The following is a 26,633-nucleotide window of genomic DNA, read 5'->3' on the forward strand; positions in this document are numbered from 1 at the left end:
AAAAGACTTCCATACATAACTCTGGGAAGTTACTCAGTGATGTAGATGCATACTTAAGGCTTAAGGAATGTCAATTCAGTGTGCTTTGTTGAACAGAGAGCGCCATCTAGTGGGCTCAGAAAATAAAGAAAATGGTTCATTAAGCTTCATTTGGCAATCACTACATTATATAGTACACCGCCTGACTTGTTATGTGTTCAGTTCGTAATAACTACAGCCACTAGAGGTCGCAGTACACTGCAAAACAGCCAACTTGTATTTTTTGGCCTAAAACAGTGATTTAAGTTGGTAAAACTTGGAAATATAAATTATTGACATTTAGGGTAATAATGTAAGTTAGCACAACAAAGGAGGCCAGTTGTCTGCTCAAAAACAAGTTTGTGAGTTGTTGTTACTTATATCTTTAAGTTGGGGTTCACAACAAGGGACAATAGTTCTGCTAACTCTTATTTGTTTGTTGTGAAATGCGGGAAAGCGGTGAAATAGCGGTGAGCTAACTGATGCTAGCAGCGCTGCTTGTTACAGCTACAAGAGTAGCCATTAGCGTATCAATGCTAACTCAAAATTGTGGTCGCAACATTAGCTAACATTTCATAGCAGCGTTACAATCATGTTGAGTTGACAAAAATCTGAATTCAGAGTTGAGCAAACTCAAAAACAAAACTTAAAATATTTAGTTTAGTTAAATTTTATCGAAGTTTGTAGCCTTGAAATTTTGAGTTCACCCAACTTTTCTTTTTTTGCAGTGTAATGATAAACCTCTTTCAGCTGTGCCTCCTTGCTCACAATAACTTGGGTAACACAAATTAATTTCTGTTGGTATAAATATGGGCAGTGGATGACAACAGCCTGTTTTATTATTGATACCGGATGAACAAGTAACATTTTATAACTGAATCCTTTAAAAATGGTTCTTTCGTGTTTTCGTTACAACAGCTGTTTGTTGTTTTCTGCTCTGTGTCTACTTACATTTAGAGACGCATCCACTCTAGAATCCAGTGCAGCCTGAAAAGGGCTCTGGATAGAGTCCAGTATAAGCTGTGGTCAGTGCACACAAAGAATGTGCTTTTTGACAGCTGGTTCGCTTTGGCGGTGAATAATGAAGCCTACTCAAATCATTAACTAAAGAATCAATTGAATAGCACTCCATTAACAGTAGAGCTGCAGTGCAATTTTACTTAAACAGGGACAATTTTACATTAACTTTATATTAAAGTCAATTTAAAAGTCATGGTGAGAACTACATAACTTTGTGAAAACAGTTGTATAAAGTCCTCTGTGGCTCTTGGAGAAGTTTTGTCAAGTCAAGAGAAAAATATGCTTGGAAACTGCAAATTTTCTAACAGAAGGCCTAAATTATGGGGAGTGTGTCGTTCAAAAGATGTGGGTATTTAGCAGGCAAGTGTGTGGAACAAAATACTGTCTCAAAATTCATTATGGGAATTTTAGAATCCAGGTTTTCTTTTTTGGAGCCAGAACCAAATTTGGGGCTAAAAAAAAGGATTTCTCTATCTCCCCTGAATTGATTTTTATAATTCTTAAAAAAAAAAAAAAAAAAAAAAAATTGGTCTCTTGCAAGTGCCCGACTTTATGGACGTGCAACATTACTGAAGCAGTCTTTTAAAATGACAGGTACTAGTCATAATAAATGTTCCTTTCACAGTGTGAAGTCATTCATTTATTGTGCACAAGCTGTCTCTGTTACGGTCTTACATCAATGGCTGATCACAAGCACACAGATTCATATCACAGCCAATAGATAACAAAGGCTTTACCACCCACTTCGGCCAAAAAGCCAGTGATTCTTACAATATTTTCATTGCTGATACCTACTCCTGTTTATTCTCTCGTATAATCATTTTATCAACTATTTTCATCAATAAAATGTCTAAAAAAAGGTGAAAACACCCATTATCATTTCCTAAAACCTCACACAGCAGCATTCTCTTGAATTTCTGTCATATTTTCTCTTCATTTTCTGGAAAAAAATAAACAAAGGAAATCAAATCCAAATGGACCAAACATTCTTAACTATCTTTATCTGCTCAGGTGTGCTTAACAATGATAATAATTCGTTTTTTTACCGTAGGTCACTTGCCCTAAACACCATATAAGGGCAGGTGTTGTGCTGTGTAGAAATACTCTAGCACAAGCCCAAAAGTTGAAGATGTGCTACAAAAAAAAAGGCTTTCAGCAGAAAAATGACCCCAGAATCAGTGTAATCAATGTAAAAATAATATCTGAACAAAAAATAGAATAATACATAAGAATTTTAATGTGATTATATGCTATTCAAGTTTTTTATTCATGTTTCTCTGACTGCAAAATAATGTGTGTACTGAGAAAACAAGTTTTTTGTTATCTTAGTAATAGTTCTCTCAACAACTCGTAAAATTTTAAATAAGGTTGCTAAATCCCAGAAATCAATGGGTACTATCAAAATACGAAGAAATTGTCATTTCTTATATAAGAGGGAATCTGTGTATATACTGTGCATATAAACTGTGTGCTGAGAGCTACACCTTGAAGAAGACTGTTTCTGCTGCTATGCGTGGGTGTTAGCTCGCTCTTTTTTTAATATGTACAAATATTTTCTATGATTTTGAAATTTTACCATTATAAACAGCCATCTGAATAAAAGCTTTTTTTCCAGAAAAATGTACTGGGCCTTGGATACTGATTTTAGCATGAGGCCCAATGTAACAATTTTAAAAATGTGTTCTGAACTGCAAGCAAGTAAAAGCAGCAAATTCTTACAGCTGAAAAGCTGGATCTCTGGAATGTTTGGCATTTTTGCAAGGTTAAAACAAATTAATGGTTATTAATGGACTGCATTTCTAAAGAGCCTCTCTTCCTTATCAGACAAAGTGGTTTACACTTTGCTTTTTAATCACCCATTAACACTTAACACACTCATTCATACACCAATGGTCTATGCAAGGCACAGCGAGGAGCAACATGGGGCTCCGTGTCTTCCTTAACCCACAAGAACCCAGAGCCAGTAATCCTTAAAAAGGAAAATTATGGGGGATATACCACAGACCAAGTGGACCTTATGATACATCATATTTTTAAATGAATAAACTAGACACCTTTTCTGCTTACTGAAACACAAATTTGCCTTTTTCTTTGCATCTCTACCACATATATCAAAATTGTGACATTAATAGTGCTGCTAGACAACAAATTCCATTTCAGATTTGTTTTTAAGTAACAAAATAACAATAAATCGAGAATAAATAAATAAATATAAATAACACTGCCTTATTGGACGGCTTCTCAACAAGCTACTGTAGCTGTAGAACACTAAAAAACACACTTATGTACTTGAGAAAACATACATGAACATTACTGGCTTAAAGCAAACCAGAGCTGTACCCATTCTTAAAGTCTTATAGTCTTAAGTAGTTTTTTTTTTTTCCTTTCTTTTTCTCTGTTATTTCTTTCTTTTCTCCTTATTGTTGTATAGATTTATGATGATTTTAAACTCTAAGCTATATTTATACAGGGTTTATTTATTTATTTATTTTTTTCTCAGGGTAAATGTATATTGTAATTGTTTGTAATTTTATTCTATTTTGTAGATGGTGTAATTGTATATTGGATTTTTATAGTATTGTGATTTTGTATGTAGTTGTAAAAGCCCAACTAGGGACGGGAGTTGAAAATTAGCTGAAGCTATATCTCTGTATGCAGCACATCAGATGCATGTCCTGTATCTATGCTAACTGCATTGTCCCTATCAAATAAAATACATTAAACTAGAACATTTAAAATGTTTGTGACACCCGTGTCACCGTGGGTTCTTGTGGGTTAAAGACACTTCGACAGGCACATTGTCAGCTTTAGTTTCAATAAGGCTAGATTGTACAAGTCCATCCTACATCCAGATACACTGCAAGACTGTTCACATTACGAGGTTTTCATTCATTCATTCATTCACTCACTCACAGTAAGGGGATCAGCCTACCAGCAGCCATTAGAAGGCATCACAGTGTTCAGACGGCTCACTGAAGGAGGATCGCTGCCTCTCCTCCCCTGCAGTACAGCTGAAGGGAGGATGCTGTGTCCTTGTTTTCACTCTCAGATTGATTAACTGACCTTGATACAATGATCAGCAGTGTGTGACAGTATGACAGCGAAAGATGAGTCTTACACGCATTTCAAGGCTGCAAAAACTTTCATTACAAACACTTAATTAAACAGGGGCAGTGTAGCCCGGGACGTGACAGGTTATGTGTTTTTGAAAAAAAGGTCTTTTTTGAATGTTATTTCGAACACTTCAGCCTTATAAATATTTTTTGAAAATGCATTCAGCCAAATGAATTTTATTTTTAACCTTTGCTTCCCTCGTGTTCCATTGTACCACTGTTGACCCTGTTGCATGAAATCCATTTAATCATACCCACTCAGCGAGACGGCGCAGAGGGTGGCATTTGTGACAGCTATTCGCATCCTTCTCCTCATCATTACAAACACGGGCACACAACAGCTTGTATACATGCTCCGACACATGACACACTCTCTCATTTAGCTTCCTTTTTATGAACTATGGTTGTTATTTACCTGCATCCTTTTCATTTTGCTCCTCTTTCTACTTCGTGGTGCACAAAAAAGGAGGCGACTTTGTTTGAGAAACGACACAGTGGCGAAGGAGAAAGCTGCTTTTTGTCCTTAGTCTAATTGAGAGTCTTTTGCTATTCATCGGGGCAAGGCAGCCAGGCCAGCAAGGGAGGCAATCTTATGCAGATCACATTGAAGGGCTTCATTACCTAGAAGCCAGCTACTTTTTGTTCTCCCTCAAGGGAAGACCGAGAGAGAGCATTAGCTTAGCAAAAGAGAGCGATGGCGAGCAAAAGGGAGGGTGAGCGAGGCAGAGAAGGAGAAAAAAAAAGTGTGTGCATGAGAGAAAGAGAGGGAGTGAGTTTCAAAGAGAGTGCGTCTCTGCGGGCTACACAGGGGAGCGGGGACAAATTACACCTGAACAACAGCATCTTTACGACTGTACAGCGGCTTTATGCTAACACGGAGAAGCTATGTGTTTTAGTGCACACGTGCACTTATTGTGCATGTGTGATCTGCGTGTGTGTGTATGATATACACACACTTTCCCGTGTGCAGAATGTGCATGTATGCTTGCCTACATGCTCTGGAAACAAAATAATGCCCCAGGAGGCTCTAAAGGGTTTATATTACTGTATCTGGACCAGTGACTGATGATGTTACATACATAATTCAGAGGTACATTGGGTAATAAATAACATTTGATGAATTAGTAATACACATTAGTATGTGATATTGAGCAGCTGTGACTGTGCGTGTGAATGTTTTGTGTTTTTTTTCTTCTCCCGAACAACATATGTGTTAACTAGGGAATATCAGACTTTCCCTTTGTTCTTATGTTTGGTTGGCTGCGTATATGGCTAAATGGGAAACAAAGTTGTGCATCTAGATCAGGCTCGGGGAGTGATGGAATACATGGAACAGCATCACTAGGATACAAAAAAAGGTAACTGTATCCTGGTACGGTTATGGAAAAAAGACGTAACAAGATCACTGATGTTGTAACAATGGGATTGTTAGCAGGATTACAATTTAAAAATAGACGGTGATGCTGGTGACAGAAATTGTTTGTGGATGGTATGTTTATAGCAGTTTACTTGTGTAAATACCATACTGAACACCGCAGCCTAACATTATCTAACATTTAAATGTCTATAATTATGATGCAGCCATAAACACAGGCGAATGAAGGAAGATAGTTTCACTCGCAACTCCTCATTTCTGTACTTATACTTACTCATAAAACAAACCAATATATTCCCACTCTGAAGTCTACCTACGCATTTTCACTATAGCGGCTGGTAACAGAATGGATAGACGAGTTCTTTAACTTTAACTTTTTATCTTGCTAAAACTTGCAGGCACTACCAGGTAGAAAAACGTGTGCAGCCCTTTCCAAATATGTAATACTGCAGCCTAAAGAAACATATTATCAGTTGCCTACATTGAGGTTATAAACACTGTCTGCATGTACAGAAATAAGAAACATTTTTCATCAGTTTTGGACATGTCGGGAGCAGAGTGTCTGGCCATGACTGTCTATCCAGCGACAAAGAAGAGCAGCTGTGAAGAAGAATGGATGTTTCCCAAAAAAAAGGGAGTCACTGGGTTATTGACAGGTGACAAGTAGCACAGACACAAACAGATAAAAACAAGACTAGGAATAAACCTACAGACAGAACATGCACACACACAAACACACACAGATGCACAAGTGCAGATGCTGTTGCCAAATGAGGTGAGATAGATAGGAGTAGCAGGTTATTTACAGAGAAACTCCAGCATGTCAGTTAAATCCTTTCTGCCTCGGAGGCCTGTCCTCTCCCCATTTAGCACGGCCACAGAAAAGGGCAGGCTGGCATGCACGCTGCCTGGCAGTTAGACAGGCCTGAGAGAGTCATAGCCTTGGCCAGGTTCACTGCTCTGACCCTCTCTCACCCCAGCTCAGCCTGTGAGCCGCCCACTACCATCACCACAGCCCCGGTCTGCCACGTCCCTGCCCAGCCCAGGAGCCTGCTCTTCAGATGTGCCCCAGCCCAGCACTGGCCCAGCTCTGGCCCAGCTGCCCACTATGTTAAAGGGCCAGGGGCCCCCTGCCACTCAGCCCATCTGCCAAGCTACAGACCGGAGTCTAGGATCAGAGAAGACAGAGACACAAACACCAGACACCCTCCCTCTTAGCTCTCAGCTCAAAGCTCAAAGCTCAGAGAAAGGCAGATAAAAGATGCACTATAAATGTTCTTCTTTTTTACTTATGTGGGTTGCTGTGACCCTGAAATACATCTCAGGTTTATTCAAGTTAAACTGCATTTAATACATTCAGACTCAGACTTTCCAAGACCAAGATATGTTGAAGATTTACTGCAAGATCAGCATAGCACAATAATATTTTTAGGTATATCAAGGAAGGGGATTTTTATAGAACAGCTGGCCCAAGTGGAGCATGAAATGCTCTGAAAATAGCTCAGCTTTCCCTGTATTGATCTGAAAGATGGCAATGTGTAGAAAAATAAGTGAGGAGAAATGTGAATAAGAGATAGCTAGATAGATAGATAGATAGATAGATAGATAGATAGATAGATAGATAGATAGATAGATAGATAGATAGATAGAGACACATGCTTTGATGTGTATTTGATTCAGTATTTAACAATGTTATCCTTCATATGGGGTAATGTATGAGTGTGTCACTTATAAAACTGGGTATTAAATCATGTGTGATCACACTGCGCGTTCTGCTCTATGTTTAAAGCGTTAGACGATCAGCTCCGATAAAGGTCTGCATCTCGCTCATTTCCATACGTCTCCCCTTGATCAAGTCTGCTCATTTATCGTCCAAATCTGTGATGACAAGCCTTTACTTATTTTCGCAGCTGCCGGTGGTGATGAGAGCGTAATCAGAAACATCATTAAGGCCCTACATAGACGGCTGTGCCTGTTAGTCCTGTTACCCACACCCATAATAACTCTGAAAATGCAAATCAACTCCAGGTAATCTATTAATGTCACTTCAATTTTATGTCTGCGCTCCAATTTAGCAGATACTGACACATTTGGCGGGGATCCGTGCTGCCGTACAGGTACCCATTTTGCTGGGGTTTCAGGGAGCACGGCCCGTGCGAAGAGGAGACGGGCCATCTGTCTGTGCGTCCGATTATTAATCGCCTTGATAATGAAGCACACTCACAGCCCAACACTCCTGGGGCATCTCTCGCACGACTTCCATCCGGCAAAAACAACTTTCTGCAAGTTTGTTTCGCAGTGTAGCAATTATTGTCATTCGCACCCCCTTAGCGCAGGGAGGACGGTCTAGCGACCTCCTCCTAATTACCTGAAGCGTCACTTCAAGCAGACTTTGTAATTTCCAGCTACATCACAACCCCCTTGTTAGCTGCAGAAGGGTGGCAGAGCCTCATAATTCCAGCATATGGTCCACAGTCATACGGGGGTATTTGTCAGCTTGTACTGGCCTTAAAGTCGAAGACCCCATTAACAGGAAAATGGGATCTACTAATCCTGGGAGATCTGCAACCCGTGCAAATGAATTAAAATTCTAATCATGGCCGGGCTTTCACAAATAAACAACAAACTGAAGTTTAATTGACATCACAGTGAAATCTAATTAGTTCATGAATATACATATGAAACTAGGAATAGAGGTGAAATATGGAGAGGTAGAGGATTTCAAATATTGATTTGAATTTTATCTTTCAATTAAAATAACACACCATATTGTTTTTTAACTGCCTGAAGCAGAGGAAATTACACCACCCATGGGTTTGAAAAATGCATAAAACAAAATCAAATATAGATCATCTAAAAAAACATATGTGGTTAAAGCTGCACTAATTAATATCTTCATATTAACAATGGATCAAATGATTATTTGTAATGTGAAAAGGGAGATCCAACTCTGCAGTTCCCCTCGATACTTCAGATATGTCTCCCATGTCTTCATACCTAAATGTAACGGCTACACATGGTTAATATTGTGAAAAGGTTGCAGTTTGATTAGGTTTAGGCGCTAAAACTACTTGCTTAGGTTTGGTAAAAGATCATGGTTGGGGTTACACTTACGAAATTTAAGTATACATTATGGCTGCTCGATTCGCACATACACGTGATGTCATTTCTACACACATCGATTCTGAAGCATTTTATATCTCGAGCTGCATCAAAAACAAATGCTCCTATTTCCTCCCGGATTTTTTCAAGCGCCCCCAAACGCAGCACTGCCGCTGCCTCCTCCCACAACCAATGGTAAAGCATCTTTACGTTAACACAGTCAAAACAGAGGAAAGTCTGCGGTAAGGAGCGTTGAGTGTGTGGCGACGAAAAGCCAAGCGGTAGCGGCGAGAGTCACCCACCCACTCGAACCGACCTCGTGCCCACAAAAGATTCGCATTCGGTTTGGAAGTGTTTCGGATTGAAGCCAGATGATGACAAACGGTGTGAGGTGCATTGTAAAGTGTGTTTTGCCCTCGTTGTGGCGCCGCAAGTCAACACCACAAATCTCTACAGTCCCCTTAAAACGTCACCACAAAGTAAAGCATGATGAAGCCGTACAAGGCAAGAAACAAACACAAAGGTCAATAACCGGAACCTTGTACAATGCAACGGAATAGCCACCAAACTCCAGTAGACATAAGGAGATCACAGCTATCACATATCACCTAGCCAGAGATATGGCCCCAATAAACACTGTACAACATGAGGGGTTTCAGAAGATGATAATCACTGGACACGGGTACTCAATGCCCTCCCGAACTACTTTTCAAACGTTTTTCCCGTTTTCCCTGAAGACCAGGTGAGGCCCTGGCACCGGGATGACAGGATGCCCTGTCGTCATGGAGTCTGATGGAGAGTAAACTGACCTGCATTACAATTGACAACAGACAAAACATAGTAAAGGGCATTTCCCTCAATGACTGGCCCAGGCTGCAATGTTTTGGTCATAGACTCCTTCTGGCAATAGGTGAGCTCCTTTATAAATAATAATAATAATAAAAGTATTGTAAAAAATAAATAATATAATAATAGTAATTAGTAAAAATAATCTTAAAAAGGCTAATAATAGTTGATGATGTACTAAGTCCTTTTTTTCTGTAATAAACATTTCGTGAAAAAAAAATTGTGCCAGAGAATTGTGATCTCAATTCTAAGCAAAAAAAAATGTGATTCACATTTTTTCCAGAATCGTGCAGCCCTATACATAACATAGTTACATTAGTTATGTTAGTAACATTGAGTTGAAATAAGTAAGGGTGACTTTTGGTTTTGAATGGGACACAGACAGTAGCCTCGCGGACTTTGTCACCTTTTATACCACGTCACCTGACTTCCTCAGGTCATGATAACTATCGCCACTAGAGGTTGCCGCCACAATAAAGATAATATGGGTTGCAATAGGCTGCCTGTACAAACAGCCTATGGAGTCATTTATTTGGGGGACAGCTGCAGTTTTTTACATTTCTATTGTGTGGTGTTGGACTAAACACAGTGGAGTATTTAGCAGCAAAAGGACATGGTGAAGAGAGTAGAGAGTGGAGCTAAAAAAAATAAAAAAAAGTAAAAATATGACTTCTATTTGTCAGGTGGCCAGAAACAGGAATCCAATTGAATTCTAATGTTGCTCTGTTTCTGCTGGATGTGTAAATATGTTAGTTTTTTTCCACAGCCCCCCTGAACAAGAACAAAAGAATCAATTGATGCAGCTTTAAGAACACTGCTGTTTTTCCTCGTTACTAAAAAGTTGACATTTTAGAGTTTTTTTTTCCCCTTCTTGTCAAACAGCACCATACACCCAGTCAAGCACAGCGGCCACAAAATCTCTCCTATCAACACACTTTTCTTGGCTCCTTACACTAATGAGATCAAACTCTATTCTGAATGGCTGTCTCTCCTCCAGCATAGCCACCACCTTTGCTCCGCACTTCCTCTCATTGTTGCACTGTACTTTGCGAGACGATCCGCTAAACAATTAGAACGGTAGTCACCTCCATTCTCAGCCATTCAGGCAAATGAAAGTCAGAGAAAAGTCACAGAAAGCCACACGTCTTATCCGACTGGCCCTTTTAAAGGAAGAACAAAAGGTCTTTCTCCTTCATTTCCCATTAACCTCTATGCTCCTCCACACACAGGAAACATGGCGACCTCAGTGGCCCATGTCACATATCTCATCCGGCTGTGGGGACTGCTTCCTACGGGGGATGGTGACATTCAATGAGGGGGTGTTCTATCTAGTCCTTGACAGATAAAAGGTGGGTGTTGATATTTGTCCCTGGTTTCACAGATACGCCATGGACACACTCTTGATAAGCGAGGAGCTGGTAAGACATTGATGAAGTCTGGAGTGGAACTGACAAGCTCTGTAAGTGGATAACGTCGCCAAGAGAACCAGCACGTTATGGTCCGGATTAGATTTTTGATTATTCGACGCAGGTGGGTTCACGCCTAGCAGAAATGCTTCAGCACACTCAGCATTGTCTCAATTCAATACCAGGCGTAATGCAGAATCTCTCAGCATGCATGGAAAGCCCCTTTTAGCATTTAATCAGTGGGGCTGACTAGTAGCAATTTAGTTTGCATCAGTGGAAATGATATATCTAGATGTCAAATGTATCCTAATTTGAATTGTTAATTGAAGATGTCTGTTTTACTATTTTAACATTATACAAACATATTTCCACATGTAGAAATAACATTTAAGGTCAAAAGTGATTTACATATGTTTTTTTTACTTAATTACAGTTAATTCAATTCTGACTTGTTAGAAAAGGAATTGTAAATATCTCATATATAATTGTTACTAGTAAAAGATTTATTTTCACTCACTAAAAATATATTTCACAAATCGGAGTAGCAATTGCTGATATCTGAAATTACATTTCTACTATAGTTACAAAATAAAAATAATTATTTTTGACCAGTCTAAACTGAATTAGATAGATACCTAGAATTACACTTATGTAATTTCAAAACAATTGCAGATATTTACAAAGAACATTGTGACTAGTTTAAGAATTGAATTGTGAATATATCACTAATGATCATTTAAACTAGTGAGAACTGAGTGGTAGACATCATTAATTAGAACTACAGCTAGTCAAAAAGACTTGGAATTATTCATTCATTATTCTTAACCGCTTATCCGCACTCAGGTTGGCGAGGGTTCACGCTGGACAGGTCGCCAGACTGTCACAGGGCAGATACATAGAGACAGACAATCACGCTCTCATTCACACCTACGGGCAATTTAGAGACACCAATTAAACCTAAGTGCATGTTTTTGAACTGAGGGAGGAAGCCAGAGAATCCGTCGAGAACCCACGCTGACACGGGGAGAACGTGCAAACTCCACACAGAAGAGCCGCAGGCCGGAATCGAGCCAGCGACCCCAGTGGCGGTTCTAGACCAGTTTTACTGTGGGGGCCAAGGAGGGGCCAGTGTTTAATCAGAGGGGCCCATTAAAAATCGTCAAAAATGATATTTAAGCATTCAAAACCTTTATTTTACCTAAAATTCTCATATTTGGAAGAACTACATTGATTGAAGCAATGAGACATTGTTATTTTTGTACGACAATGACATTTCTCATTTTTGTGCACAATTACTTTTTTTATTTTGAAAGTGCAGTACGGTGAAAATGATCTTTATATTTAGCTTTTATTGCACAATTAAACTATTATACAATGTACACATTATGGGTTCCTTTTGTGTACAATGAGAAATTGTTTGCACAAAAATAGGTAAGAATTGTTCTGTCGTTCATTGTTATAAATTGATCATTTTATTATTAATTTGACACAGGGGCCACAGCAGGGGCCAAGGGCTCCTTCACAGGGGCAGTGGTCCCTGGAGGCCCCTGTGTAGAACCGCCACTGAGCGACCCTCTTGCTAAGAGGCAAGAGTGCTAACCACTACACTGCCGTTTAGCCCGATTTGGGATTATAAAAGTAAAAAATGGATAACAGTTTGAATGGAAGTCACTGGTGAAACTAGTTTATTAAGTTACAGATATCTATAATGAACATTTCCACTCTAAGAAGGTAATTGTTGATCTTGAGTATTAAACTTTGATTTGTGAGACTTAAGCTGTAGATATCTTTAATTAGACTTGCTACTGGTCAAAACTCTATTATGTATAAGTTGGCTTGGAATTCAAACTAGTGAAAAAGTAGCTGATATCTACAACTGTTATTACGGCTTGTGATTAAATGTTAAAAGGGCTTTCCATATACCATGTGCCATAATTACATTGTAATGCTTCCCGGTTTCTCATTGTTGGGGGGATTTGCTCATATGCAGCAGACTTCACCAACATTTCTTTATTTCCTCCTCTCTTTCCTGTGGACTTTATTAGTTATCCGCTGCACAGCACACTTCCAGTAATCCACTGAGGCCTGCAAAAATTCTCATTTCACCACGATAAAGATGAAACACCACTTTAAAGCAACTGGTGATTTATGAATATGAGGCGAGAGAGATGAATGACTTATTGTTTGTTTGTCCGGAGCATCAGATTTTTCCCATAATGCCGCAGCACATGAAAACTTAACAAGAAGGAAAACTAGTCACAGAAAGAAAAAGCCTTTCATGCAAACAACTGAGCATTCGTGAATGTTTAATTAATCAGTAGTGACAAAAGGGAACAACAATCAACAAAGAGACGCCGATTTCCATTTCTTATGCATTATTCCCACTGGCAAATCACAGAGTGCTGTCAACTACCACTTTGCTCTCTACCCCATCACTATGGCTGTCCCTGCACTGCACCGACAAAACCCTCGGAGAGCTACAGTACATTTCAACTGAGATCCAAAACAATGAGCAGCAGGGATCAAGTAACAGAGTTCAGACAACAAGAGTTCACTGTTATTCCATGTTTACATGGATTCTTTTGCACTGTGTTTTGTTCCTTTTTGCTTCCCACCACTGCAGCAGCAGCAGCAGCTAATAATAAAAATAAAAGTCATCTGCAGCGATCATGTGGAGCTGAAGCTATATCACTGTTACCTCAAAGAACTGACGTAAAGGCTACAACCTACAGATGGGATTTCCCAAACAGATTCCATTACATACCTAGCACCATCTGCCCTAGCATGTTATGTCAGCTTTGTGACAGGTAACAAGGGGAAGCTCGATGAGAAAACACAATAACAAGCGCATACCGCCCAACAACACACCTCAGCACCCACACTGAACTCCTCCAATGTCAAAACGGCATAAAGACACACTCTGATCTCCTTCCGGCTACTGATAGAAACATTTTCTACAAGACTCCTGCTGCTCTGGGGTCAGTGCTGAGGTTCCCCTGAAGGAAAAAAAAAAAAACCCAGATCCACTTACAGGCTTCTGCCAATCCCAGATGAGCTATACATGTGAATTATGTGATCATCATGCAGTGGTCATTTAAATGCATGGATGGAATAACAATGTGAATATATGAATATATTAGCATACAGTGAAATGTAAAGTATTTGCAGCAGTTTGTGTTCCAGTTTGTGGGGGATTGAAGAAAGGTAACTTGTGGCAATTAGCATCAGTCAGTGTTGACAAGGTTAGTGACAGTTTCTGCGTGTAAATGCAAATCTTTCATGGTTTTATTTGGATTCTTCTGTTTCATGGAAGTAATACAACAACAGTTGAATCTGGAATTAAAAACTACCCACTCAGACTTTTCTGCAGTCAGGTCTGCTAAGCCTTACTGTTAAATAGAAAAAAAGGTCAAATTCAGAATGTCTTCGATATCAAATAAAATGTGCCTTTCGCACATTTCCATAAATATTTGATCGTTGTGATCACCGACTTATACTGTACCACATAACTGACTGCACACATGAAAATGTTAAAGAATGCAATAAAATTTCTACATTATATAATAGTGTGACCTTTGACCAATGCAAAGTGGAGAATAGCATTTCTTTGATGCCAGGAGAGTGTGCTGTATCTGCATATGCAGCTGGTATGAAATGCATGTGGTGCTTTTAGAGCATCTGTAGAGTTCAAGTTATGCATTAAAGAGTTTTATTTGCATTTTATTTGTTGGATTTATTTCTGAGAGGGCTGTTTCAACCAGGCGCTAGACTAAATGTCGGCATTGTATATTTCTGCAAACTACCACTTAACCACTGCGACCTGTTCTCATTCCTCCATGCCAACGCACTGGGTCGCAGTGTTAAACACATGGTTGATAATGAAAAATACTTGGTTATGTTTAGGCAACAAAACTACATCGTTATGGTTAGGAAAAAGATCAGGGTTTGTGTAAAAAAAACAAACTACCTAACTACTGGATGCAGTTTCTACGGAAGCCCTGAACCGCAAGTGAAGAAATTTTTTTTTTAGATGTTATCTTGTTATTTCGAGATCATATCTCGTTATTTCAAGATAATATCTCATTATTTCGAGATAATAAAATTTAAAAAAAAAAAAATTTTTTTTTTTTTACATAGGTGTGTTATCTCGAAATAACGAGATATTATCTCGTATTTACGAGATATTATCTCGAAATAATGAGATAATATCTGAAGAAAAAAAAAATTTTGGAAGATTTTTTATCTTGAAATAACGAGATATGATCTCGAAATAACAAGATAACATCTCAAAAAAAAAATTCTTCACTTGCGGTTCAGGGCTTCCGTAAGTTTCAATAAAGATTTGAAAGAAAAAAAACTTTGAACATAATAAAAGTAACTTTTAATTGATGGAACACAAACACAGGCATCCTGAGTGAAAATCCAGTGTTTGTTTGACCCCACTCCCCTCCTTTATGTCCCTTTCTTTTTTGTCTATTGACTGGCTCTCCTGTAAAGGATGCAACATTAGCATTACGCTGCCTTGCTAAGTGTGTGTCGACACTGACACCAGTTGTTAAGTTGCAGCACTGAGCTATGGGTGAGGTTCGAGTGATTTCATTTATCATTCTTGTATTGTCATTTGCGACACACTCATAGCAAGCAAGCATGTAAAATAGGCATTCTCATTTCCTCTTGTTCCTATTCACTCATTATTTTTATGCAATAGCCCATTAGAGATCAGCCGTCTCGGAAATCTCACACACTGATTAGGCTGCTGTGTGCGGCGCCGACCAGAAATGAAGTCTGTCTATTGTGACTCACCAACAGCAGACATTTCTGGAACAGAGGCTCGGTACGGGCCTTCGTTGAACTGCGGCGGATTGTCGTTAATGTCCTGGACTTTGATGATGAACTCGGACGGCGGCTCCAAGGGCTCGTCTGTGTCGGCATTAACGACCTGGGCTGTTAGCGTGTACTCTGCCTTCTCCTCGCGGTCCAGCCTCTTCATGGCGTGGATGTCGCCTGTTAATTCGTTGATGGCAAAGATGGTGCCTGCACCCTCGCCCGCTAGGACGTACTTGATGTTTTTCCCGCCCACATCCAAGTCTGTGTGTAGCTGCAATTAAGAGGAAGAGAGAAAAAAATAATAGAAGTTAAAAGGTGGAGCAGAGTACTTAAGTTTGATCCCACTGTGTAAACAGAGACCGGCGAGGGGGGCTAATGAATGCAAGTTGGTATGCTCAGCAAATTCGAAAATTTCTCACCATGTAAATGCAGATAAGTGTACAGTGTGACTGTAATGTGTTGTTTTTGCTGCTGTGCTTTGCAGCAACTAGTGTAGCAGGGATACTAAACGTGGCTCAACATAGCCTACACTTTGCTAAATGAGGCCCGCTGGGGGCAATAACTTTATAAGTAGCACAGGAAATGGACCTTAGCCTACATTGTTCCTCATTATACATCACAAATACATCATACAAACACACATTGTGGGGGGATATTGCTCCCTACAGTGTGAAATCCACAAAACGAAGAAGCTAGAAGTGTTTTGAATGTGCATTCCATAACATGGCTAGAAGAGAAAAATATCAGAATCCATAAAAAATTAAAGAGGAAACGCTGCACATGATGATTCGTGCTGGCAAATAACTAGCCCTAAGTTACTGGACGATACTGCATGTTCCTCATTATTTTTGTAATTACAGTTTCATTAGTTCACTAAAGCTGCATTACGTGCTAGGCTGAGTGGTCGGCTCCCACTCGCCGCATGGGCTGAGTATAACTAATGAGTCTGACAATGCTGCATAAGGCGGTTGAAACATCTGTGGACAGAAGAACAGGCCATGTTAAAAAAAGGTAAATTGGAATTGCAGGAGATACAGCGATGCAGGAACGAAAGAGGTCAGAGAGAAAAAAGAAACGCAGCGGCTTTGACATCAGGGAAGCAAAGAACTTTGCTTTTATTTGCATAAACAGAAAGAGCACTTCTTTTACTGTAAGTTACCTTTCATACAAGGCTCTTGATCCCCAAGGTGAATGACTTTCAGAGGGGAGGAGAGAGGCACAGAGTACAACATTTACAAATCCAGCAATGGTGCAGTGTTGTTGTGACACGGTTGGCAGCCCTCTTCTTTCAGTTTGTATTTTCGCTAATATACACGCCTCTCAAAAACACACATATGCACACACACACACACACACACACACAACGGAGCACACAGGCATGCATCAAAACATCTGTATTCAGCAGCTTTAATTTCATTTCCTGCCACAGTGTTTCAACAGCGATCCCTGTGGGAGCGTGGTTAGGGTGCAGAATAGCAAGGTAAAAATCTGTCTGTGAAATTCCCGACCTCTAAACCCCCCGCAATGTTTTTATAAGCCAGCTTTTATGCATATACTGTCTCTGAGGTGTTGTTTGCAGACACTGACAAAGCACATTCACTTAAATTGTCACACCTTGCACTTTTGTTTTCCTAATTGTGCCATCATTTCACATGAATGATGTAGCTCATTAACACAAATGCCTCGCAACATCCTGCACGCTGAGAAACTCTTTAAATGAGCTCAAATTAATGATGGTCTGTCATTGTTTTTTTTTAATACTATGTGTGACTTTTTGTGTGTAGTGGGAGGCCTGCAGCTGAGCATATATGGCTGTATGTTTCCCTCATAGGGGTGGAAAATGACTATTTTTAGCTTGTCTTTAGCTTGGTTTTGGTTAAGCCATATTTTATCACTTAGATTCCACTTCTTCACCTGAACAAAACTATCCCAAAAGATGTAGAAAAAGCTGTTAAATCCAAACCTGTTTCAAGGTCAAAACTAACTGAAAAAGTTCAACTTTTAAGGCAAGATACTTCATCATTTTTTCATGCACTGGGCATTTTTGGGATTTTTAGTTTTTTTGCTTCCATAACATCTAGTCTTTTTCTCAGATTAGTGGAATGAAAACATTCAAAATAAACCTTCAGGTGTTCATTTTTCTACACTTTGATTATTTGTGTCTGTAGATTTTTCCTAAATTCACCAAACATTTGCATTAGATAATGTCTCATTTGTATTTAAATATATGTATTGTAAAATAACAAAACATTACTGGCAAATAGGGTAAAAACATAACTAATTGATATTAACATGAAAGTTCCCCCGTTGATTACTTACATTAAGATTGGGATTTTTGCTAAAATTAGTTTTCTCTGACTATTAGCCAGAAATCTCTACTGCAACACTTACATACACCAGACTTTCTAGTTTCATCAAGTCAGAAGGGGTTTGTTCATATATCATTCATTGACTGATTTACTGAACATTTTATTCCTAAAAACACTACATAAAAATATTAAACTCTAAAATGTAAAATGTCTATAATGAAAGAATTTTGAACCTGACTTTATCCAATGTTTTAATTTCTGCTGTGGAAATGTGTGCAAATAAGAACACATTCAATGCCCCATTTACATATTTAAACATAATATTTCATAAAGCATGTAGACAAAATATCTTAATGTAAGTAATCAGTTGGAGAAGTTTGATGTCATGTTTCATGCCAAGTGTTTAAGCACCTATCAGAAACATTAGTACCAATGATTTAAATATATTCATTTGGTTGCATCATATCCTGAAAGGGTAGAGTGTTTTACATTCTAAGAAAATATAATATTAGAGGATATAAAAGTGAAATAATAAAGCCAATAAAAAAGATTATGGAGAATAAGATATTAAAGTTAAATAATAAAAAAGTAGGCTTATTAAATTAGGTTCTCCGGCTTCCTCCCACAGTCCAAAGACACACAGGTTAGGTTAATGATTCTAAATTGCCCGTAGGTGTGAATATAAGCTCTGAGTGGTTGTCTGTGTCTGTGTCCAGCCCAACCTGCGACCCTAGTTCGGATAAGCAGTTATGGGTAATGAATAAATGAATAGCCTAAAGCAGTTAGGTTATATAGTTACATATCAATGTGCTCGGATGCTCCAGCACTATAGAACAAGTTAAAGTCTCTTAGCAGGATGAACTCAAAGTTCTTACTGGTATCCACACAGCATGGTTTGGGTCATTTGAGGGCAGTGCCTTGTACAACTCTGAAACCAAATTGAGGGTCACGCACAAGCCAGACACTGACTACATGGCTGAAAACATTACCAATAGAAATCTGATTCAAATGTGTGTACAACCAGTAGTGGAAGAAGTATTCAGATCCCTTACTCAAGTAAAAGTAGTTATACCACACTGTGAAAGTACTCCACTACAAGTAAAAGCCCTGCATTCAAAACTTACTTAAGTAAAAGTACAAAAGTATCAGCATCAAAATGTACTTAAAGTATCAAAAGTAAAAGTATTCGCAATGCATAATGGATTCACTCAGATTGTCCAAATATATTATTGTATTATTATTTTTGATGCATTTATGTTAGCTTTGAATTTACTGTTGTTAACATAGGGCTCATTTTAACTACTTAATATACTTTTGTGTGGTTTAATTAGTACAAATTTTAAATCTATTATGTTTTATGTTAAATCTCGACCTGAAAAGTAACTAAAGTAACTAAAGCTGGCAGCTAAATGTAGTGGAGTAAAAAGTACAATGGTTGCCTAAAAATGAAATGAAGTAGAAGTAAAAAGTAACACAAAATGGAAATACTTAAGTAAAGTACAAGTTCCTCAAAACTGTACTTAAGTACAGTACTTGAGTAAATGTACTTCGTTACTTCCCACCACTGTGTACAACTGTAACATTTAAACACAGGTAGAACACGCTACATTACATTATGGCTTAACAAAACTTACAGATGGATGACAAAATCCTGTACTTTACAAAAAAGGCACACTTCATCATTTTTTCATGCACTGGGCATTATTGGGATTTTTAGCTTTTTTGCTTCCATAATATCTAGTCTTTTTCTCAGACTAGTGGAATGAAAACATTCAAAAAGAAACCTTGAGGTGTTCATTTTTCTACACATTGATTATTTGTGTCTGTAGATTTTTCCTAAATTCACCAAATATTTAGTTATGGGTCATGGATAAATGAATAGCCTAAAGCAGTTAGGTTATATAGTTACATATCAATGTGCTCGGATGCTCCAGCACTATAGAACAAGTAAAAGTCTCTTAGCAGGATGAACTCAAAGTTCTTACTGGTATCCACACAGCATGGTTTGGGTCATTTGAGGGCAGTGCCTTGTACAACTCTGAAACCAAGTTGAGCCAGACACTGACTACATGGCTGAAAACATTACCAATGGAAATCTGATTCAAATGTGTGTACAACTGTAACATTTAAACTGATTTACCACAGGTAGAACACGCTACATTACGTTATGGCTTAACAAAACTTACAGATGGATAACAAAATCCTGTACTTTACAAAAAAGGCACATAGTGTGCTTTCTGTTGGAAAAAATAAATCATGCAATCAATCATCACTCACTACTAGCTGCCACTTTAACAACACATTCCCTGAAAGTTGAACTGAGCTGGCTGTAACCAGCTGCGGTTCTCAACACTGACGTCTCCTCTAAATGCCCCGGTCGCCCACTTCTCAGACAGCCTTCGCACTGGAGTGCACAAACGGTCATCAAAGAGGACAATTACAGTAAAGAGGGGTCCCTGTCATTAACTGAGTTGCCTGGGCAACTAAAACGGCACCGGTGACATTGACTTTGGAATTCAGGAAAACATACTGTAGTCATGATGATTATGTGCTACAATGCAGTCACAATACAGTATGGTAATGTTAGTTTAGACACATAGGTCATTGCTCATGCTTTGCCTATGTTTATTGCATATTTGACAAGTAATAGACGTGTTTTCTCTCACTCTATGGTGTAAAAAAAACCTTCAATAATGCCATATGGAATTGTATACTACCTGTAACCCCAGTAAACAGTGTGATTACTTTATTGTATGAATTTAAAAGGATTAGTCATAAAAAAGAGGTAATATGGCCTATATTGTGTATACAGACTGGAAGTTATTATGACTCCTCTCTCAGACTTCGCAGTCTGCTGAAAAGACAGACATCTATATATTTTGAAGGTGCAACGCGGAGTGATAAAGACAGCCTTGGCTGACTGAAGAAATTATCTGGTGGCAGTGCTTTACAGTACTCTCGGCTTCAGTTGTGCATGCCCATGCGCACATACACACACCTCCATTCGCCAACTCCCAATCAGGGACTGCATGGGACTACTTATCCTGTCAGCGGAGGAGGAAATATGTCAGTCCCTGCTGAAGATGAGCTTAAAGAGCAATCACTTGAACAATCACTGTGTCCTAATGAGCAAGTTTCTCCAGATTTTACTCCCACCCCACCCTACTCTCAACCCCACCGCCCCCGCCTCAGGCCCGGGTTCCACTGACTCAAGTGCAGCCCTACAGAGGGAACTAATGATTTTGCTCCTTGTCAGGGCAAATGGTAGATAGGACATGTGCTCCTCCTCTGTATGTACCAGTAGGACTGGAGAAGGAGAGGGAGGGAGGAGATGCTGTCACTGTGATGCAGCTTGTCAGCTCCTGTCTGCTAGAACACACAGTACGTCAGACCGCCTTCTGCAAATCCTTCCTCTCGTATCAGTAAGGGTCAGCTACTACACTTACACACTTGAGGTATTCATACTATTCATCAGTAGAATAATGAAGAAATCAAATCCTTTACTTAGTACACTGGAAGGGTACTTGGAAACCTCCAGCAAGGTCATGTATCTTGCAATGTTAACCAAAGTGAAAAAATAATTCATACTAGTGCCCCATGATTTGGATCCGCTCCAAATGTAATGGGTTCTTTCTTGGCTAATGTTAAACCCTTCCTCATCATCTGTAATCCTGCTGACAAACAGACAAAAAAAAACAGAATCAACTCAAAATATAACCTTTTTGGCAAAGGTTAGCCTGGCGTTAGCAGACTAGATTGGAAAAACATATTAGTCTGGATACTCTTAGTTTAGTTTTGAAGGCTGTTACCAATGAGGGCAAACCAAAATGCCTCTGAATAGACAATTCAGAGCAACAAAATAGGACCCCAAACCAAGGTTATTATAGTTAACGAAAACTAGAATTGAAAAAACATTTTCGTTAACTGAAATAAAAAGTTTTTAAAAAAACAATAACTAACTGAAACTGTATTGCGTGGTTACAAAACTAACTAAAACTAACTATAATTAAAGTGAAAATGTCCTTAGTTTTCGTTTTTGTCAACTTTTTTCATTCATAATTCAGTGTTTCTATTTCAACATGCAACACATGGTAAATATGTTTACTGAGACTGGGAACTAGAACCAAAATTCAAAACACCTGGAACTGTAAGAGTTAATAACCTTATTGGGGCTGAGATGGATAAACCAAAGGAAATTAAGGCAACATTTATTATGCACTATTTGAATCTCGCACCCAACAGCCCATTACAAAAAAACTAAAACTAACACTAAAACTAATAAAAACTAAACTAAAACGAAGCATTTTCAAAAAATAAAAACTAAACCAAAACTAGAAAACTCACTCTAAAAACGAATTAAAACTAACTGAATTTGAAAACAAAAATTCACAACGAAATTAAAACTAAAACTAATGAAAAATCCAAAACTATTATAACCTTGCCCCCAACCAATCACAACAAAGCAGCATGTGACGTGGTGCTGAATGACATATGGGAGTCTGGGCGCTCCCTATTTTCAAGCAAGAAAACACAGAGTGTTTGAAAATATTTGAGAAAAGAAATAGGCAACGCAGTAATAGAATCTTCATTCATATTTGATCAGCAGTGCCTAGCTCGACAGTCTGATTTGCACTGGATGCCAGTCATCGTATCAAACATTACAAGATAAATGGTTGTAATCAGCCCAACAAGGACCAGATGACTTTAAGATAGTGGAGCTGCAAGCCGTTTTTATATAAAACATTGGGTACGTTGTAATACACATCTTAAATATGCAACAAGATGCCCCAACTACACAATGATTTTATGTAAGAGGTCACTAGCTGAAAAGGTCAAGAAAAACTGTTAAACTAATACTAGATTGCAGTAGAAAGTACAATATTTCCCGCTGAATTGTACTCAAGTACAAGTATTAAATAGGTATAATGTACGGTAATTAAGTACAGTAGTTTCCATTACTGCTTTTTTATTAAATGATGTAGCATTTCGTGTTATTTAATGTAGAAAATGATGCAAACAGGCAAAGACGTAGAGCAGCATGAAAATGTGCTGTATAATGCATCACTGTGTTGACTCTAAATGTCATGTTTGGTGAGATCCTGATGCGGTGAAGACGCCAGACTTGTTTAACCGAGGTTGCATGACCAGACCCGGCGATCGCACTGGAAAATGTCATGTTACGCATTAAATATGTAGTAGATTGCATGTTGTTATGTAAAATGCATGGGGACCCCTAGGCCATGCGCTGCGTGGACTAGTTTACATAGCACCTTTTGTAATAACCAGATGTTGACCTTTTTCCTATTCAGTTCAGTCACTTATTATGACCCAGTTCTGCTCATCTGGTCAATGTGACCCAGTCTCATAGTACAAATCCTAAGATTTCATTTTAGAGGGCAGAATACTGTAATGAGGGATCAACAGGGGTAATTCATTGCCAAAAGTGATAAAATTAGAGCTACCATTTTTTCCCATCTGTATAGCCTTGGGCAACTGTATCCTAAATAGTTACTCCAGATAGATTCTACTCAAACATGTCTGGAAATTAATTGTAGCTTGCTCCCATTTGTTGGATTTCCACTCTGTTAATTACACCTACATGAATAATCTGTAATTCTAAATATTGCAATAACATTTTGAATGTACGGAACAGATGGCGCGATGCATGATATATGATACACTTAGCTATTCTTGGGAACATTTTCCCTCCAGTCTGTCTCATGGCACGAAGTGTTTTATCAAATTGGACAGAAAAGTTCCCTTCTGGTGTGAAGCACAACAGACCTCACTGGAGGAAACCATACAGTGAACATACGTGCTTGACTGTTGGAAATCAAAGGTTTCATTCAGAAATATTGTAACATGAAATATTTTAGGCTCCTCAGTTTTCATATTAGGCCAAATCTAAAAGCTTTACTATGTGATTTATTAATTTTTCACTTCAACTATAAAAAAAAAACGAGGGATATTGTGATAAACTGGTATGGACAATAATAATACACATAATTATAAGTAATGTAAATAATTCAGAATTGATTTAATTGTGTTACTTTATGTTCTTGCCAGCCCAATCTCTTCAATCTATGTATGAATAACATAACTTCAAATTATGTCAAATGCATACACTAAAATCTAATTTTGTGTGCATATGATACGCCAATCCTCCCCAAGCTCACGTTTGCAGTTATTGGTGCCTTCTGTCAGCTGTAGTTATTACGAATGACGCTGAAGCAAAAAGCGTGTGTGAAAACAAATGTAATCACTTAACGTCTGTGCATCACTTTTTTACGTACAGTAACTATGTCACTTCCAGTATTCACATCATCCTCGTAACTACTTCACGTCCGGCATATACATGCATTTATTTACTTTTTAAACTATCTTTTATGATGCCTAACTAAGAAGTTTTATGCCCGAAACTAGAGAAAAGGAGTGATTCTGTAGCCTAACTTCAATGAAGCTTTTTTTTTTTTTTACATTTAAGTTTATGTAGGCTATAATGACATGTCGATCTACTGCAACGGGTAGGGTCGTCAAATTGTAATTTGCCGTATGAATTGCATGTAATTTGAAAGTGTAAAGTTGTGTTATTTGTATGCAGATTGATGAGGTTGGTTCATTACTTCATCTGGTTGCCATTAAGGCAGCATGATGTAATGTTTGGTCCATGCATTGCAGCATCAAAAATCATTTTGATGCTACACTGACTTGTAATAGGGAGAATGGTCCCTCTTTCATTCCCACTCAGCAGCCTCAATGCCTGTTCCTGTACTCTGTCCCAGGTTAAGTGCTTCTGTGGCACTAATACACTATCAGCTATATCACTGATTTGGGTGGAACTGGATCATATTTTAAGAATAAAATGTTTGATAAAATGTCTAATTTAACTCTTGGTGAGTTTGGAGTTTCCTAGTGGACATAAAACGGAAGAGTGTTGGTGCTTACACCACTAGTGCAGGCGCTTTGGACCGCTGTGATGAGGTTTTCAGGCTCGGAGCAAAGGGCAATGCTGGCAGGCTCATCATAAAAATCCTATACTGTCTCAGCCCGAGAACGACAAAAGCTTCTTTTCATGACTCAGTGAGAATTAAACTCTTTAAATGCCAGGTCATCTATTGTTGTTCCCTAACACTGGCCACAAAGGAATTGAATCCATGGGGATTTGTGCGCTTCTACTGCAATAGAACAATAATCAATATTGCTCTTCTGAGAGGTCAACGCGGTATTCATGGAGGCCAAAAAGGGGAATGAGTACCTTGCATGTTTTCCAGTTCATTCATCATCACTGCAGGCATTCTTCCTTTATTGAGACAATGGGAAGGAGATGGTGTCGTGACCCAGATACAAGCAAAGGTGACGGCTTGTAATTGAAGCCAGCTCCACTCAGAAAAGATACAGTAATTACAATCAGTTCAGAGACTCCCAGTGCTATACATTCTCCATACGGCTTTTCTTTTCCTTTTCTTGGAATGAATCATCTGCAAGCTTTCGCCCTCCGCTTTCATCCCGTTTTATTTTCCTCTTGGACAATCATGAATTAATGAGACAAACAAAAAAAACGAGACAATTTGTACTGGATTTGTGTTCAATCTGTACCAAGGTCAATCAGGGCTAATGTGTTCCATGTCCATCCCTGCACTTTGAGCAATGGCACATGTGTTACATTCAGTGCCAGCGGCGTATTATTGCTTCTGGAGAATAAGTCAAAGTCAAAGCAGCTACCTTTAGTACAAGAGGGCAACACAATTAGATTTAGCCACCCATGAAAAGCCTTTTGTTTGTGAGTGTGGATGCACGGGAGGATGCATTTTAATCATAGGAGGGTACAGTGTCACCACAGAGGGAGAGAAAATGGGAAACAGGAAAATAAAAACAACTCTGCATAATGCATCCAGGCTGTCGGCTACATGGGCTCTCACTTCAAGAATGACCTATTGTATGCAAGCAATCGTCAGTATGGATTTTTACCGCCTGCTCATTACAGCCTGTTGTTACAACAGCAGCGAATTAGACAATCAGTCTGTTCATTGGTGTGTGCCCGATACACACCCTAAATGCCAGAAAAAGGTAAATAAGAAACATGACTTCTGCTGTTTGTGAGAGTCTCGGCAGCTCTGCATGTGTCCCGTAAAGAGTTCTGAATTAAGTCTGCAAGAAAAACCTGCGATTTAAGCATAACAAATAAATTCCAAAGAACGAAAGAAAGAAATGTTCTAAACAATAAGGAGCCGTGAAAAAGTGTAAATGAGCTCGGCTGCGGAGGCTGTGGCGCACACGCTGAGTGTTAAATAGAAGGAGATTTTTTAGCATTAACCTCGACTACTGTCATTACCCTACCTGTGGGCCCAAAACGCATCGGTATACACAGCATGCTGAAGGTGGGTGTGTGTGGAGGGGTGCAAAACAAAACAAGCTTAATCAAGGAGCACAACAGTTTTCTCTTTCTTCAGCGTGGCTGACCTAATCAAATCAAGGAATGAGATTGATTTCACGAGGAGCAGATGGATCCCGTAGCAAGTCTAATTCAATGTGCCGGCTCTCCACCATGATGTGTGTTTTCTCGGTCCAGATGGTGCTGCTCGGGTTTGTAATTCATATTTCAACATTTTACTCCCCC

General features: G+C 38.8%; 1 protein-coding gene across 2 annotated transcripts in view; it reads right to left on the reverse strand.

Moving 5' to 3' along the window:
* The window catches only part of cdh8 (cadherin 8), a 132,958-nt gene that overhangs the window by 68,856 nt on the left and 37,469 nt on the right, over positions 1-26,633 (reverse strand). For both annotated transcript variants that reach the window (XM_059351455.1, XM_059351448.1), the window contains exon 3: positions 15,684-15,978. In XM_059351455.1, coding sequence (XP_059207438.1) covers positions 15,684-15,978 — 295 coding nt within the window. The remainder of the gene's footprint in view (positions 1-15,683; positions 15,979-26,633) is intronic.

The sequence above is a fragment of the Centropristis striata genome, chromosome 2 (assembly GCF_030273125.1).
Source record: "Centropristis striata isolate RG_2023a ecotype Rhode Island chromosome 2, C.striata_1.0, whole genome shotgun sequence".
In the NCBI taxonomy this organism is placed as follows: domain Eukaryota; kingdom Metazoa; phylum Chordata; class Actinopteri; order Perciformes; family Serranidae; genus Centropristis; species Centropristis striata.